At 31.9% G+C, this 15,166-nt stretch overlaps 1 protein-coding gene across 1 annotated transcript in view; it reads left to right on the forward strand.

The window, feature by feature from the left end:
• LOC134690199 (uncharacterized) overlaps positions 1–11,809 on the forward strand; it is a 36,515-nt gene extending 24,706 nt beyond the window's left edge. The window contains exons 9-13 of the mRNA XM_063550176.1: positions 2,952–4,187; positions 5,831–5,861; positions 7,031–7,314; positions 9,083–9,110; positions 9,398–11,809. Coding sequence (XP_063406246.1) covers positions 2,952–4,187; positions 5,831–5,861; positions 7,031–7,314; positions 9,083–9,110; positions 9,398–9,711 — 1,893 coding nt within the window. The 3' untranslated portion in view covers positions 9,712–11,809. The remainder of the gene's footprint in view (positions 1–2,951; positions 4,188–5,830; positions 5,862–7,030; positions 7,315–9,082; positions 9,111–9,397) is intronic.
• Positions 11,810–15,166: the final 3,357 nt, after the last annotated feature.

The raw sequence follows: 15,166 nt of genomic DNA on the forward strand, positions 1-15,166 counted from the left end.
TTCCCCATTTCCTTTCTCAATTTTATTCAACTTAGATTTATGATAAGATAGCCATACATTTTCGTTAAACCTCATCTGTCATTTGATTGACTCGTTTTTAATGTGTCTTTAAGACAGCTTCAACTATTTCACAGCATTTACAAAACAAGACAAGACAAACAATGTGTATGGTTCGGTGTTTGTCTTTATGAGAAACACCTGGTATTTTTTGTCAATTATATTATTAATCAATGCTTGCTAATAAGTTTAAAATCTGAATACACATAGGGCCTAAATTGGTTGTTTGCCCTTTTCCGACCCTATGTTTTGAAACAGGGTAGTTAGGTAGGTAAAATATTTTAGTTTTTTCCTCAAAAAAATAACTTGGCTCGGTATATTTTTTGTCATGGGTAGGCAGGTAGGTATAACATCTTATTTTATAGATACAAACTCTGCATAATGTCATTTGTGTCCGGGTTTTTTTTGCAAATAAGTTTTCTGGGACTATTAGTTTAAAAAAAAAATATCACGTAGAATGTGAAGCTAATTCATATGCACAGTACTATTTTGTTTTAAAATATCAAAATATAGAGCTGTGCCGCATATCTTCAACGGTTATATGCCTGGAACTTTGAAGAGTTTGAACTTGCACTTATATTCTGTACTACGTACCTCGTATGCTTACATTAAGATTTTCTGTAAAAGATAACTTTGTACTGATAAGATATGTCCGGACAGACATACATAACTAGTAGAAAAAGTCCCTAGAGTGTTAAAAAACATCGTGTGTGCCTTTATTTCCAATAAAAATGCTACAAGACTTAAAACTCTGACAATTGTCACGTATTTTACATCGCATTTATAAATGATCTGTATGGACAACTTGGCGATTTTACTGCCAGATATTCTCCACTTTACAGGGTTGTGTCACTTTTGATTCAAATCAGATATAAATAATATAGCGGCATCGTTAACATAATCATCCCGATCTGCAGATCACAAAAGGCCATCCCTACAAAGAATACAACACTTGTCCGTTCGCAAATTAGTTTGTACACACGTTGATAATTTTGTATCAAACGAACTTATTTGTAAATGAACCCTGCTCTTTAAGTATAAAGGTACAGAGTAGCGTACGTCATATCATGATTTCAGGAAGCGTTCACATGCTGAACATCGATCTCAAACAAATGCTTTGAAACTTCAAATGCAAGTGTTCATGTCAAACGCTCAGGTGATACCAAACGGACTGGACCTTATACGTTAAAGATAAAACCCGAGAATTCCGGATAAAATAGTTTTGAGCGGGAAATACAAATATAAGATTTTTGGTAGGAACGAAAAAATAAAATAAAATAAGATCTTGCTGGTAAATACAAATAAAAGATTTTCAGGCGCAACGAATTTATAGGGTCGGTTGGTAAAGGGCAAACAATCAATAATTTAATTTAAGCCTAGCCAGAGGGATCTTACAAATATGTGTAGTTTTACGATGTTTGAATGAACATATTACGGTTTAGCATATTGAGTGAATGTCCTATAAAGTATGTTAGCAATTAACCACTTAATCGTATATTTACGATGAACCCTGGTTTTTTTTTTAAATTAAAATGGAAGTGATTTAAAAGTCAAATGTTTCTAGTAAGTGCTGTGCTAATACAAATTATTTTTGACTTACTTATTTTTTAGTGAAAAACTCAAAGAATAACTAATCGAATAATTCAAATATAGAAACATATTCAGCTAGTTACCAACAACACATCAGTTCACAAATGTGCGTAGCATGATTTAATTTTGGATGTAATGCGTCTTCTGATTGGCTTACAGTGCTTTGTCTATCAGCTTATATACATCATTATGTCATGTGACCGTGACGTTGTTTTGTGATTTACTCTGGCTTAAAATGGAATTAATAATTAAATTATAAGGAGTTATTGTTATATGTATTCTGTTCATTCGAAATAACATCAAATCTGTGTTCCTTAAAGTGGCTGGGGCGTCTCAATTAGAATACATAGAATTTGTTGATAACTTTTTATCACGATTTTCTCAAAAATATAAATTTTAAAAAAGTGGGGGTCATCGGACTTTTTCACGATACAGGTTTTACAAAATTGTAAGATTGTGTATAGATAATGCATGGACAATTTAATTGTGTATGATAAAATAAAACTATCTGATATTATGTTTAGATAAAATGTCAGAAGATAGCTCGTAAAACATGCTTTAAGATAAGACAATAGATATACGGGGTTACCGAACGTGTGTCTTGCTACATATTAAAATAGATAAATTCACAATACTTCTATTATAAAATTATTGTATTTAAGTTATCTCCCTTACTATCTGAGTTATTCCCTCTTATTTGGCAAAGTTGAAAAAAACACGAATCAAACACAAATATGGTGTTATGTTTAGAAACATCTGTAATAAAGATAAAACACATAATTTTCATTTATTGATATGAAAAGTCTTACACATGAATTAAATTGAACACAATACTCTCAAAAATTTGTACATGTCATTAAAGATGTAGACCAACTACTTAAAAATCCAAGGTGGAGGAAGATACCGTAGCAAACTTAAGAGTTTTCTGGTCACGAATTGAATATTTTTTTAAATTTGAAATGTTTTATTAACTATTCTTTGTATTACATTGGCAATATGCTTTTTTATGGCATTAAAGTAGACAACGTAAGAAATACTGCCTTTATCTCCGCATTCACAGCTTGCTTTGATGCGACGTCATCGACAACGTCTTGACAACTCATAATTTTGTATAAGATCAGTGGAATGCAAAAACAGAGTTTATATCACGTTTAAAATTATTTCACTGGGAAATCATGATATTTCATTGCAACGGTTGAACCAATGTACTAATTATTGCTATACTAAGTACTATTTATCCAGCTTTCATTTTTTATGGAAATGATATAATTATTTGATATAATTTCTCGTTTTATAATGGACAGGATGAGAAAAATAAATTAGTTGTAATATTCCAAGAAGAGCTGACAAAGATGTTTTCCTCACACAAGCTTCATGAGCATATCCTGTACAACAAAGTCTTTTTTATCAACGCAACAGATGAAGCAGACGAAGAGATTGGTCGTTTGAAGGATAAATTAGTTGATATAGCATTTCAGCAGTCAACATGGGGACAAAAAATGCCGATTGTTTGGGTGCCTCTTGATTTACAGATATCAGATTTGAGAACAGATGGAGTAAAGTTGATAACGAAACAAAACCTCCTAGAGATGAACAAAAATAATAAGGAATTTGCTCTAAGTGAACGAAGAGTTGAAGACTTCTTACTTGTTCAACACTCAATTGGAAAGCTATTGTATTTTAATGAACCTGCGTTAAGAGATTTCGTTGTCATTCAACCTTCAGCAATGGTCAATATCCTGAGAGCCTTCATCACAGACAGAATGTTTTGGCCAGAGAATGGACCCATTCGAGACATACTAGAAAATTTATCATCTACTGGAGTTTTAAAGAAGAAAGATCTTTTTACGCTGTGGTTACAACCAGCTTTCAAAGACATTTTGATGAACGACAGAAAACAAGATTATGTAGTTCAGGTCCTCCTGCATCTTGATATCCTTGTAGAACCTAAACACTACGCTGGGAAGGATTTCGCTGCAGATTCATATCTAGTGCCATGCATTGTGGCTTCTAAATTTCCACCAAAAATGCAGAATGCTGCAACAGATGACAGAACAATATGCATAGCCTATCATCTAAAAGAGACAGTGGTTCCATCTGCTTTGTCGTTCAAGCTTATAGGGGCTGCAATCAGCATTTGGCCTTTGAAATTAGTTGATGCTCGTTATTGCCTTTATTATCAAGCTGCAGTTATGGATACTGATACCAGGAATGAACTTCAAATTCATGTGAAAGGGCACAGAATTGTTGCATACCTCGTTAATGACACTTCAAAACTCCTCATTTCACCAGATCTAGCAACAACCATACAGGAATGCTTGACATTGGCACTAGGACGAATTCTTAAGTTTTATGGTCATTGTTTTGGTAGACAAAACCACCATGTAACGTCAGACCTTTTTGAAATAGAAGTTGGAGAATTATGCAAAGGTGAAACCTGTTTAATTCCTTTGTCAGATGCGAAAACGAAAGCACATTGGCGATGCAAGAATGGGATGATACACAACACGAAATTTCCTCTGAATTGGAATGTTGATAAGGTTAGTGATATGTTTGTATACATTTTTTATTTGACTGCATCAAATGAAATTACAGCACATTTCAGTCAGTATGTAGCTAATGGTAATATCTTTGGTTAGCTTGCTTGTTAGCTGAACTATGAAGTCAATGTCAGGTAAGGTAAACTTCCCTCCTTTTAAAGTAGCTTAACCCTACAGAGAGATAGATTTCTTATCTGTTTGGCTAGTCTACTATTAAAGGAGGGAAGTTTACCTTATACCTAACAATGACTTCACGGTTCAGCTAACAAGCGAGCTAACCAAAGATATTATCATTAGCTACATACTGACTGAAATGTGCTGTAAATGATCATTGATGAAAGTCAAATGGTAGCTTTCATATTCTGGGGGAAAATATCCATCATATTTTCAGTTAATTAATTGACTGATTGATTGATTGATTGATGATTGCTTAATGCACAGTTCATAATGTGGCAATATAATGTTTTCTTGTCAGTAATCACAGTATTTAATTTTGATAATTGTTTGTGTTGTAGAAGTAAAAAAAAAACGAGATATAGGTATGTTGTGTCTGACAATGTATTAGCTTGTGATTATGTTATATAATGGGGAACAACTTATGGTTGGTCAATGATATTTGGAATGCAGTTGTATTACATTGGTAAATATCATTTCGATGGAAATTATTTGGCCCTATTACCTTACTCATAGTTCATTCCGTTTGAAACTTTTGCTTAGTTTACATGTATACGTTAATGATTATGGGGAACTACTAGGGATAGGCCAATGGGATTTGGTATGCAGTTGTATCAACACATGCACATCTCTTTTCCATGTACTTTATTTGTTCCCGCCAAATAAGTCATGGTCTTTGGACTTTGAAACTTTTGCTTAGTTTACATGAACCATTTTGACTAGGTCAGTGCACGGAAAACCTCCATTGATAGGTCACTGATATATGGTATGCAGTTGTACAAACATTTGACATGTCTATCTTCCATAAAGATGTTTTGGCCCTGCACAGTCAGTCATAGTTCATTAACTTTTACTAGTTGCTTACCTTCCATATTTAAATATTGCTATTTTAGGATCAACATGAACATTTTACTATCAACATAACAAAAAAAGCGAGACATATTTTAAGAATTTATAAGGTTTAAATATATTTTTTAAATCAATTGCTTTCTAATTAATTTTTACCAAGCACTTCTTGTTATGCAATCATTTTAAAGCAATTATTGCTCACAAGTTCTGTTTTGGAAGATATTCTACCATCTGTCAGTCATTGAATTAACAGCAGAGGTTATCACATTAATGGACTTCCATAAAATCGTCAGGAAACGTTTTTTGTTTGCATATACATTTAAAACAAAATGAATCCCATACAATGTTTAATATAACTTTCTAGAAAATGATAACTGTAAATCTTATGCAGGCATTTTGTGACAATTTTCAAGTTTGATTGTTTAAAAACAAAAAGGAATCTAAGAGAAAAATATCAATGTGTCACCAATTATTTAATAATTTGTCTTATGTGAACAGACAGCACAGGGACAAAAAAAACCACAAAACACATTCAAAACATGAAATCTATATTGTGAGTAAATATCTATCAAAAGCAAAGTGTATTGCAAAATAAAAGCTGGTCATGTGATTTATTTCAGAATAAGAAGCAGTGTGACTCAAATTGTAAAGGTAATGAAATATTATAGATTGATTTAACGTATTCTTTTTCATCATTTTAAAATTTATTCATGGAAAGAGCATTTAACATGAATAAAACTACAAGACATATATAGAAACATTAATTGATATTGATACTATGCAAATAAAGTCAACAACCAGGATTACATTTTGTATTTACACCAGACATACGTTTCGTCTACAAAAGACTCACCAGTGACGCTCGAATCCAAAAAAGTTTAAAATGTCAAATATAAAAGTAGGAAGTTGATGAGCATTGATAACCAAAATTCCTAAAAGTTTTGCCAAACACAGTCAATGTAATATATTCATGAGGTAGAACAGCCCTGACATTTCAAAAAAAGCATGTCATCCTCCAATTATTTATCTTAGAGTGTATCCCTATCATTATATTGGAATTAACTGTGCATATATACATTGAGTACGGTAAACGAATGAGTGTGTAAGCCACAAAAAGTGTTGTAATGATTGTTTCGCATGCAACTTGTCTGAATTCATGATTCAGTTCATACTTTTCGAAACTATATTCTCATAATCAACTAAGGCAAAAAAAGAGCTCATATTAATTTAGGTATGTATTTGAAATATGAATGGAGAAATAAGGTACACAATATAAATGATGCAATTCATAGTATTATATGTTATATAAGCAGCCGCTTCCGCATTTGAACGTTAAATTCAATACCTTGTTGGTGTTATACCACCGCATCATAGGACGTTGTATTAGGTTTCTTTATAAAAATTCGCTAAAAAAATATATATGTCCTTCAATTTGACAGTTGTAAAATATATCTTGAGTGTTTTTAAGCACCATTAATTTTTTTTTTTGTGTTTCTATGAAAGATTTTTGAGGTTACATCATGTACATGGTTACTAAAGCTAGTTAACAGAAAACAAAACGAGTAGCAATTTGTTTGTCTAACATCCAGTGATGGTTATTATCTTTTATGCAATAAAATATTATGTGGAATTGTGTCTGTAGAAACAAAGATATATGCAGTATGTTTCATCTGTATTTGAGCATATTAGTTTTTGCGCAAATATAGCAACATGAGTTCATAAAAATACATATACCGCCTATTTCATGATCTTGACTTTCCCTGTCAGTATTGATGACATATATTCCCATATTAATTCTAATAACTAATTTATAAATCCAGGTCTTGAAATAGAAGCACAACTCTTGACACCAGATGATCAACATTTCGTGCAACTAGCAAGAACAATAGGCATTGGAGACTTCTACAACTTCTTCATTGAACTTGGAATGGAAAAAGCCGATTACGACAACTTAAATTTTCGTTATTTCTCAAATCCTATGGATTTTATGTTGATGGGACTGTTTGAATGGAGGGATAAAACAGAAAGTGACCAATTGACTGCAACGTTTGGAAAACTCCAGAAGGCACTGACAGCTATTGAAAGACAACATTATCTGTGTCAGGTTGAATATTTGAACTAATTCTTTTATTTGATTTTTTTAAATATTTTTCTTCCGATATCATCATGATTATTTCTTCTGTCACAGTGACTAACTATAATGACTTCCATAATCTTAAATTATCTGACAAGGTTGACAGTATTTAAACATGGTACAAAAGCAAGGTCATGAAAAAACCTCATAACAGATACTAGCCTTACAATTGTGCTCATCAGACAAACGTTTCTCTACAAAATACAAATCATGTACACAGTTACTTGTACCTCGTTTCACAACGGATGGCAATGGATGTGTTCTAAATGTCGAACACAATTCTGTCCTCTTTTCCTTCAATGTGATCTACTAAATAAGACTTATTGCCGGCTTTAATTTGTACTTACGTGATCAATTTAACGGGTGCCACATGTGGTGCAGTATCTGTCTACCCCAGGAGCACCGGAGAATAACGGGATATCGGTATCATTGCATAAAAAAATGAAACTAGCATCCTTGTATTTCTGATTCACATGTCTATTTCTTCCTATGTGTAAAGTATCATTTTCAGTATCTGGGTCTGTTCGCCCTGATTGTCATTTCACTAGTTTATGTTCACCTGTGGTCCATTCTACCTTATACTTGTTCGGTCTGGGTCCTTTCGGTCTGATTGTTTTTGTATAAAATTAGGGCGAACAGACTCAATTGGTGAAATCAAATATCTTATTTTTGTGGGACGTGTTTCCAATTTTCACAGAGCAATTGAAATTTTTCTACACAAGTTATTATCCTGAAACTAGAAAAATGCTTCTTTTGGACCCCTTATTCCTAATCGGTTTGGGAACTTCGTCCGCAAAATAAGTCCCAACCTTCCTTTTGTGGAAGTGAACCTTCTGAAAAAACTGAAAAAAAACTATGAAGATGTATTCACTTTAACATGTTTAACTATAGTTATTATCCGGAAACCAATGTGTCTCCGGATGACGCAGACGACGACATCATACCATTATACGATCCAAAAAAAATTTTGGGGTCGTATTATAATGAAACTGGCATACTTGTTTTTCTGATTCACATGTCTATTTCTTCGAATATTATAAGTATGGTAAAGTGTTATTTTCAGAATCTGGGTCTGTTCGCCCTGATTGGCATTCCACTAGTTTATTTTCGCCTGTGATCTGTTCTATCTAAAACTTTTGGTCTGGGTTCTTTCGGTCTGATTGTTTTGTATACAATTTGGGCGAACAGACTCAATTGGTGAAACCACCAAATATCTTATTTTTGTGGGACGTGTTTGCAATTTTCATTACACATGTTCATGATGCTTTCGTGCTGAAACCCCAATATTCACCTTGTCTCCTGCATGTTTGTAAAAAGATATGTGTAACTAGGTTGTTCCGTGGACTTCACCATTTTTACCAGTAAATGACAATAGCATGCATTGACCAATTGTATGCTTACAATAGAAGAGCAATAATATTTAGAAATAACAAATATTATCGATAAATATATGTATTTATGTTTTGTAAGAATTTTCTTTTCTTTTTTCCGGACCAAATCTACTAGACTATTTCACATTAGAATTCGTAAACCAACAAAACAACCCAACCTTATCAAATTCTGTTGAATTTTATTTGTTAGATTTAAAATTGATTTTTAATTTTTGAATTCAGGAGTAAAAAAATGACCTTATCATACATTGTCTTTTGCCATTTTTGGGGGATACGTTTCTTTTTAATCTTTTATGCTATCATCATGATCATAGACTTCTCATCATTTCATCATTGATGTATTTCAGATACACAGAGAGGATCATACTTTAGTGGGTAGGTCTATTATTATTGTTTAATTGCTAGTTATTGGACATCATTATTCAATTCATATGTTGCTTTATATCATTTCTTTGAGTGCAAACAAACATGACAAACAAAATGATATTTTAATTCACGGACATGATTTGAAAGTGGAGGGTTGGATTAACTTTAATTTAGTTTTGTAATTTAGTTTCTTATTTTTACGTTGGATATATAAAGATCCAGGATTTAATATTTTTTTATTATCATGTTATATTGTGTCATTTCCAATCAATTTAGCTAACTTTAATTATTTACAGAACAAGCTCATAGCCGCCTACAAGATGTTCCGTCAGATGATGTAATTAATGCTTTGACAGATAAGAACCTGATTGGTGATTGCGTTGTTCACTTAGGAGTTGAATTGTGTCTAAGCATTGGGGACATTAAGAAGACTTTATACAATTTTCCTAGGGATTTGAATGGTCAAGTTCTTGATCTTCTCACCAAATGGAAGAATTGCAATGAAATAAAGATGGTGAAACCAACAATCTACCGACTTATGGTAGCTTTAAAACATATTAAAGCAGCTAAAGGACTTAGTTATGTGAAGAAAACATATCGTGTAGAGTAACACTTTATTTGTTGTATTATGTGTAAAAGAAGATAACAAAAAATGTGTAAGGGTAGTAAACAAAGATGACGGGTATAACCTAGTCTATTGATTCAAAGATAGTAGCTAGAAGTAAATTTATGTTCTGTTCCCTATAATTATTTGATAATCATTTTTTTTGTACATGTATATAGTTAAACAGATGCTGCATTTTTTTACAAGTGAGAGTGTTCATATTATAAATAATAAACAAAAGCAACATACGCTAGTGGTCTCATTGAATTCAATCATATAATGATCAATAAGTTCTATTAAGCAAGATGTGTTTCTCATTCATATTTTTTTCAAAAATTAGGGATCCAAAAAAGGCTAACATTTTCGCCTTTTGTGTAAATAATAACTTTATTTCAACGTTAAATGTGATATATTTATATAACAAACCACCTTATCTTCTTATTATGTTTAACGGTGTGTGCTTGTTATCAACATGATTGTTATTTTGAATATCATTCCTAAACTGTGAATACATGAACTGCGAGTTCCTTCAGTTCTAGTACACCAGTAATTTTTAGCTTACCTGGTAGAGATACCAATTAATTTTTTTTTATCATTTTGCCTCTGTCATCCGTCGTCTGTTAACTTTTAAACAGTTTTCTCCTCTGAAACTACTTGGTCAAATTGAAGGAAACTTAACAAAAAATAATCATTTTGAATATTAATCTAGAATAAATATGTCTGATGACAAGATGGCTAAAAATAGAAGATAGGGGTAAAATGCAAGTTTTGCCTATCGTATTGAAAACTGCCATAGATAAAATTATTTTAAGGGGTCACAAAAGATCAGAATGTTGAGCTGTACCTATTGTCTATTATGTCAAAACTGTCAGACGACTTTTTATAGAAGTAATTGCTCTTAAATGGCGATTTTTTTTTTTATTTCAATGCCAATTTTTATATCTTCAATACACTTTTGTTTCCACTATAACATGTATAACACAGATAATTGAAATAATTTAAAACTATCTGAGAATCTTTACCAAGTAATCTTTTTGAGAACCTCTCGTTTTGTATCAGAGTATTGTTTTAAGTTTACCTAAGCAAATCATGAATATTGCCATTGCTATATATGAGATTAGGATATCATTGTTGGATCTTTGCTGGCATTACCTCTAGTTTTTCTTCTGAAATTGTATAATATAATGATGTATGTTACTAATATTGCAAATGATTTTTAATGACAAAACACAATAAATAGTAAATGTACCAAGTTCCAAGTTAATATGTTTCAAAGGGATAATAAAATGACAAATACAGTACTTTGTTCAGCATAAAACAGGGTATGCAGAATATTTGTCAATTATCAATACGTTCTACCTTTTTTTACAACATGCTGGAGTTGTACGTTGTAAACATTATATTTGTATATATACTAACATGAAGGAACCTTCTGTTTTGCCTTGGTTTACGGTATTTGTACTTAGATAAAGAAAGATTTGGTGTGAGTGCCAATGAGACAATTCTCCATCCAAATAAGACATTATAAAAGTAAACCATTATAGGTCAATGTACGGCCTTCAACACAGAGCTCTGGCTCACACCGAACAACAATCTATAAAGGGCTCCAAATTACTAGTGTAAAAGCATTCAAACAGGTAAACCAACGGTCTTATCTATATAAAAAATGAGAAACGAGAACCACGTATAAATTACAATAACGAAGGACAACTACTGTACATCAGATTCCTGACTTAGAACAGGTTGTTTATCTGTATATCAGTCCTCGCATCACAGAACAACCTTGGAATGAATAGATTCCTGTAAGGAGTCGATTGATGGCATGAGTAATAGTTGTATTTATACTTTAGCTCAATCTTACCAAGTAATTGACATTACTATGTTAGTCAAAAGGTGTTATACTACCAAGTTTTCAAAGCTAATTAAAATGTTTAACCTTTAAATTAACTTCATAGAAACCAGGCTTTTATAGTTGGTCACATATTATAAGAAAGAATCATCATGCTGTCAAAAATAGTATTATAATTAATACTATTAATCTATGTTTTTGTTTTTCTTTCAATGCTACATGTTTGTAGTGTAACTGTTTATTGACTATCGTTTTGTAATTTTAATATGCCTGTTTGTTTGGTTTTTTTGTTGTGTATTTTAGTAACAATCCTATTGTTTGGATTTCAAACTAATAAAATTCTTATTCTTATTCTTATTCTTATTCTTATTGATTTTTAGCTCACCTGGCCAGAAGGGCAAAGTGAGCTTTTCCCATAACTTGGCGTCCGTCGTCGTCGTCCGTCGTCGTTAACTTTTACAAAAATCTTCTCCTCTGAAACTACTGGGCCAAATTTAACCAAACTTGACCACAATCATCATTGGGGTATCTGGTTTAAAAAATGTGTGGCGTGACCTGGCCAACCAACCAAGATGGCCGCCATGGCTAAAAATAGTACATATGGATGACATGTAGATTTTGGCTTATGTCTCTGAAACCAAAGCATTTAGAGCAAATCTGTCAAGGGATAAAATTGTTTATCAGATCAAGATCTATCTGCCCTGACAAATCAGGCAATCCCTTGATGGGTTTCCGCCCCCAAAATAGTAATTTTAAATAAAATTTTGCAGTTTTGGGGTATTATCTTGAATATAATTATAGATAGAGATGAACTGTAAACAGCAATAATGTTCAGCAAAGAAAGGTCTACAATCAAGTCAACATAACCAAAATTTAAAATGGTCCTTTAAGGAGTTATCGCCCGTTATAGTCAATTTTTAACAATTTTCATAAATGTTTGTAAATTTTTAGAAAATATTTTCCACTGTAATTACTGGGCAAAGTTCATTATAGATAGAGATAATTGTATCAACAAGAATGTTCAGTAAACATGGTAAAGTAAGATCTACAAACACATCACCAAAACACAATTTGTCAGGAATTTATCTGTGTCCATTGTTCAATATGCACATAGACCAAGGTGAGCGACACAGGCTCTTGAGCGGCTCTAGTTAGGTCGTCCTGTGACGTCTTAGATTCAGGATCATTAAAGGTTATTGTAGATAAACTAAATTGTATGCAGAGAAGTGATTTTTGAATTTCATAAATATGTAATAAAGTAGTACATAATTATTGTATCAAAACCTTATTTGGAGAGATCATCACGTATTAGTAGAGCTTTCTTACAAATTGACGGAATAAGGAAACATTTAATAAGAGTGTGTATGGATTTTCAAGAAATAAAAATATAAAGTGATCAAATTTAGTCTGTTTTTACAAACGTTCTTTACATTTATAAACCGATTTCCCAGTGGAACTGTCAATGCTACATTTTGTACATACATATTATTTCCAATGTTTCAGATGAAGTTCAAAGAAATCTAAATGCAACCAAATTTCATCAAATTTAGAATATATATAAACAACCATTTATTTGATACGGATGTCAAGTTGGTTCAATATTCAACATTCAACATTCATTTTTTTTTTTTTAAATTATTGTATCCATTTTCAACATTATTATTTTCAGTATTATAAATAAATATTATAAATATTTGCTAAATAACATTATTGTTTTACTATTTCCACAACTCAAAAGGAAGAGACTATCCAAAGGAGAGCAGTCGAAAACAATTTTAGAAAATTTACAAATAGTATAAACAGGTCAACTGAACATCAAAATAAGATTTGAGAGTACTTGGCAGTTATTGACAGCTACAATGTAGTTAAAAAACCAAAAACTATTAATAATAAAAACTCATGCATCAGAGACTAAAATCAACTAAAACCCATCCCATAGATTAAGTACTTTATCGTTATAAATCTCCTGAGTTTAGTATTTTGCAGTTGATGTTTATGCTTCGTTCTAATGGTATACTGAAACACCTCTGTCTAGCAATTTTATCTGACCATATCGGGAAATAGGTATTTAGTCGGATCTTAACACGTATTTGTGATTTGTTTAAACCGGTTTTCGATTAAAAAAAATATACAAAGAAATGTCAAAATGTTTAGGACTTAATTAAATCCGTATTTCGGTAAGAGTGTGCAAGCATACGATTTCTATTGCGTCTTACACTTTGAGAAGCGAATAATCTGTAACTACTTTATTCAAATATTCTATAAAAACGTTAATTTTGAGCTATGAAAGTCAAGTGGCTCGAGAATTTTTCTGAGGAAGTTTTAAAAAAGTGCAAAAAAATATTTTTACAGTGGGTTAGCTTTCATTAGTCTTCACTATCTATAGATTAACAACTTTTGGTTATATTTATAATTCAGAATCATCATTGAAGGTGGAGCACGATTGCGCAGTTAATTAATTATATGGATGTGCCATTTGTATGATGAGTGACATTCCGTGGTATTATGTGCCAATTCAAAAAAGTTATACGAGAATTGTCTCCCCTTAACAGATTCATTTTTTTATAATTATGTTTAGGTTTCTGATATAATTTTGAATAATTACAAAATGAATCAATGCAATATATTTCAGTTTTTGTTATTGATGTATCAAAACAATTGATGTACGAATATAATTTCATAAATTTGAATCGTTTAAAATCTTTACATACCAATATAAAGAACTTTTTATCATTTTTGAAATAGACTATGAATGCAAATTGCATGAACTTACTTCCCTTCATGATAGATTGAATGGGAAATGATCAAGAGTTGTCTATTTGTCATCACAGAGAGGGACTAGCAAGCAAATTCTAATTGTAGCTAATTCATTGTTAAAACAATGTTCCACTATAAACGAATGTTATTTCATACAAATATAAGGACTTAGTTAGCTAAATCTACAAATTTTATTTGAAATTATGAATGTTTATTGCAATAGATTAATATGCTACTCTGTCCCAGGTTAGGGGAGGGTTTGGGATCCCGCTAACATAATTAACTCCGCCAAAGTATGTATGTATGTACCTGTCCCAATCAAGAGCCTGTTAGTCAGTGGTTGTCGTTTGTTGATGTGTTGCATATTTGTTTTCCGATCATTATTTGTTCATAAACTAGGACGTTAGTTTTCTCATCTGAATTGTTTGTTTTGCTGATGGACACATACTGTCATGTTTCATCACATTTTAAGTTCGGTATAAAGAAACTTGTTATTTCGGGACCTTTTATAACCTATGCGATATGGGCTTTGCCCATTGTTGAAGGCTGTACGGTGACCTATAATTAATCATGTCTGTGTCATTCGGTCTGTTGTTGAGATTTGTATAATTGGCAATCATACCACATCTTCTTTTTTATACTTTATAATTATATCAAAACGGAGACACTACTCCATCAAATGTCTTTCCAGAGATGCTCGCACTACAAACAATTAAAGTCTGAAATAGCCTTTATCTGTACTCGACAGTACTGATTTTTACTCGACCAGTCTGAATTGGTCTGACTTTAACTTGACATTACTCGACCCCAGTCTGAACCATACTTGACTGTACTGAATCGTACTTGACCCTTATC

Source organism: Mytilus trossulus, chromosome 11 (assembly GCF_036588685.1).
Source record: "Mytilus trossulus isolate FHL-02 chromosome 11, PNRI_Mtr1.1.1.hap1, whole genome shotgun sequence".
Classification (NCBI taxonomy): domain Eukaryota; kingdom Metazoa; phylum Mollusca; class Bivalvia; order Mytilida; family Mytilidae; genus Mytilus; species Mytilus trossulus.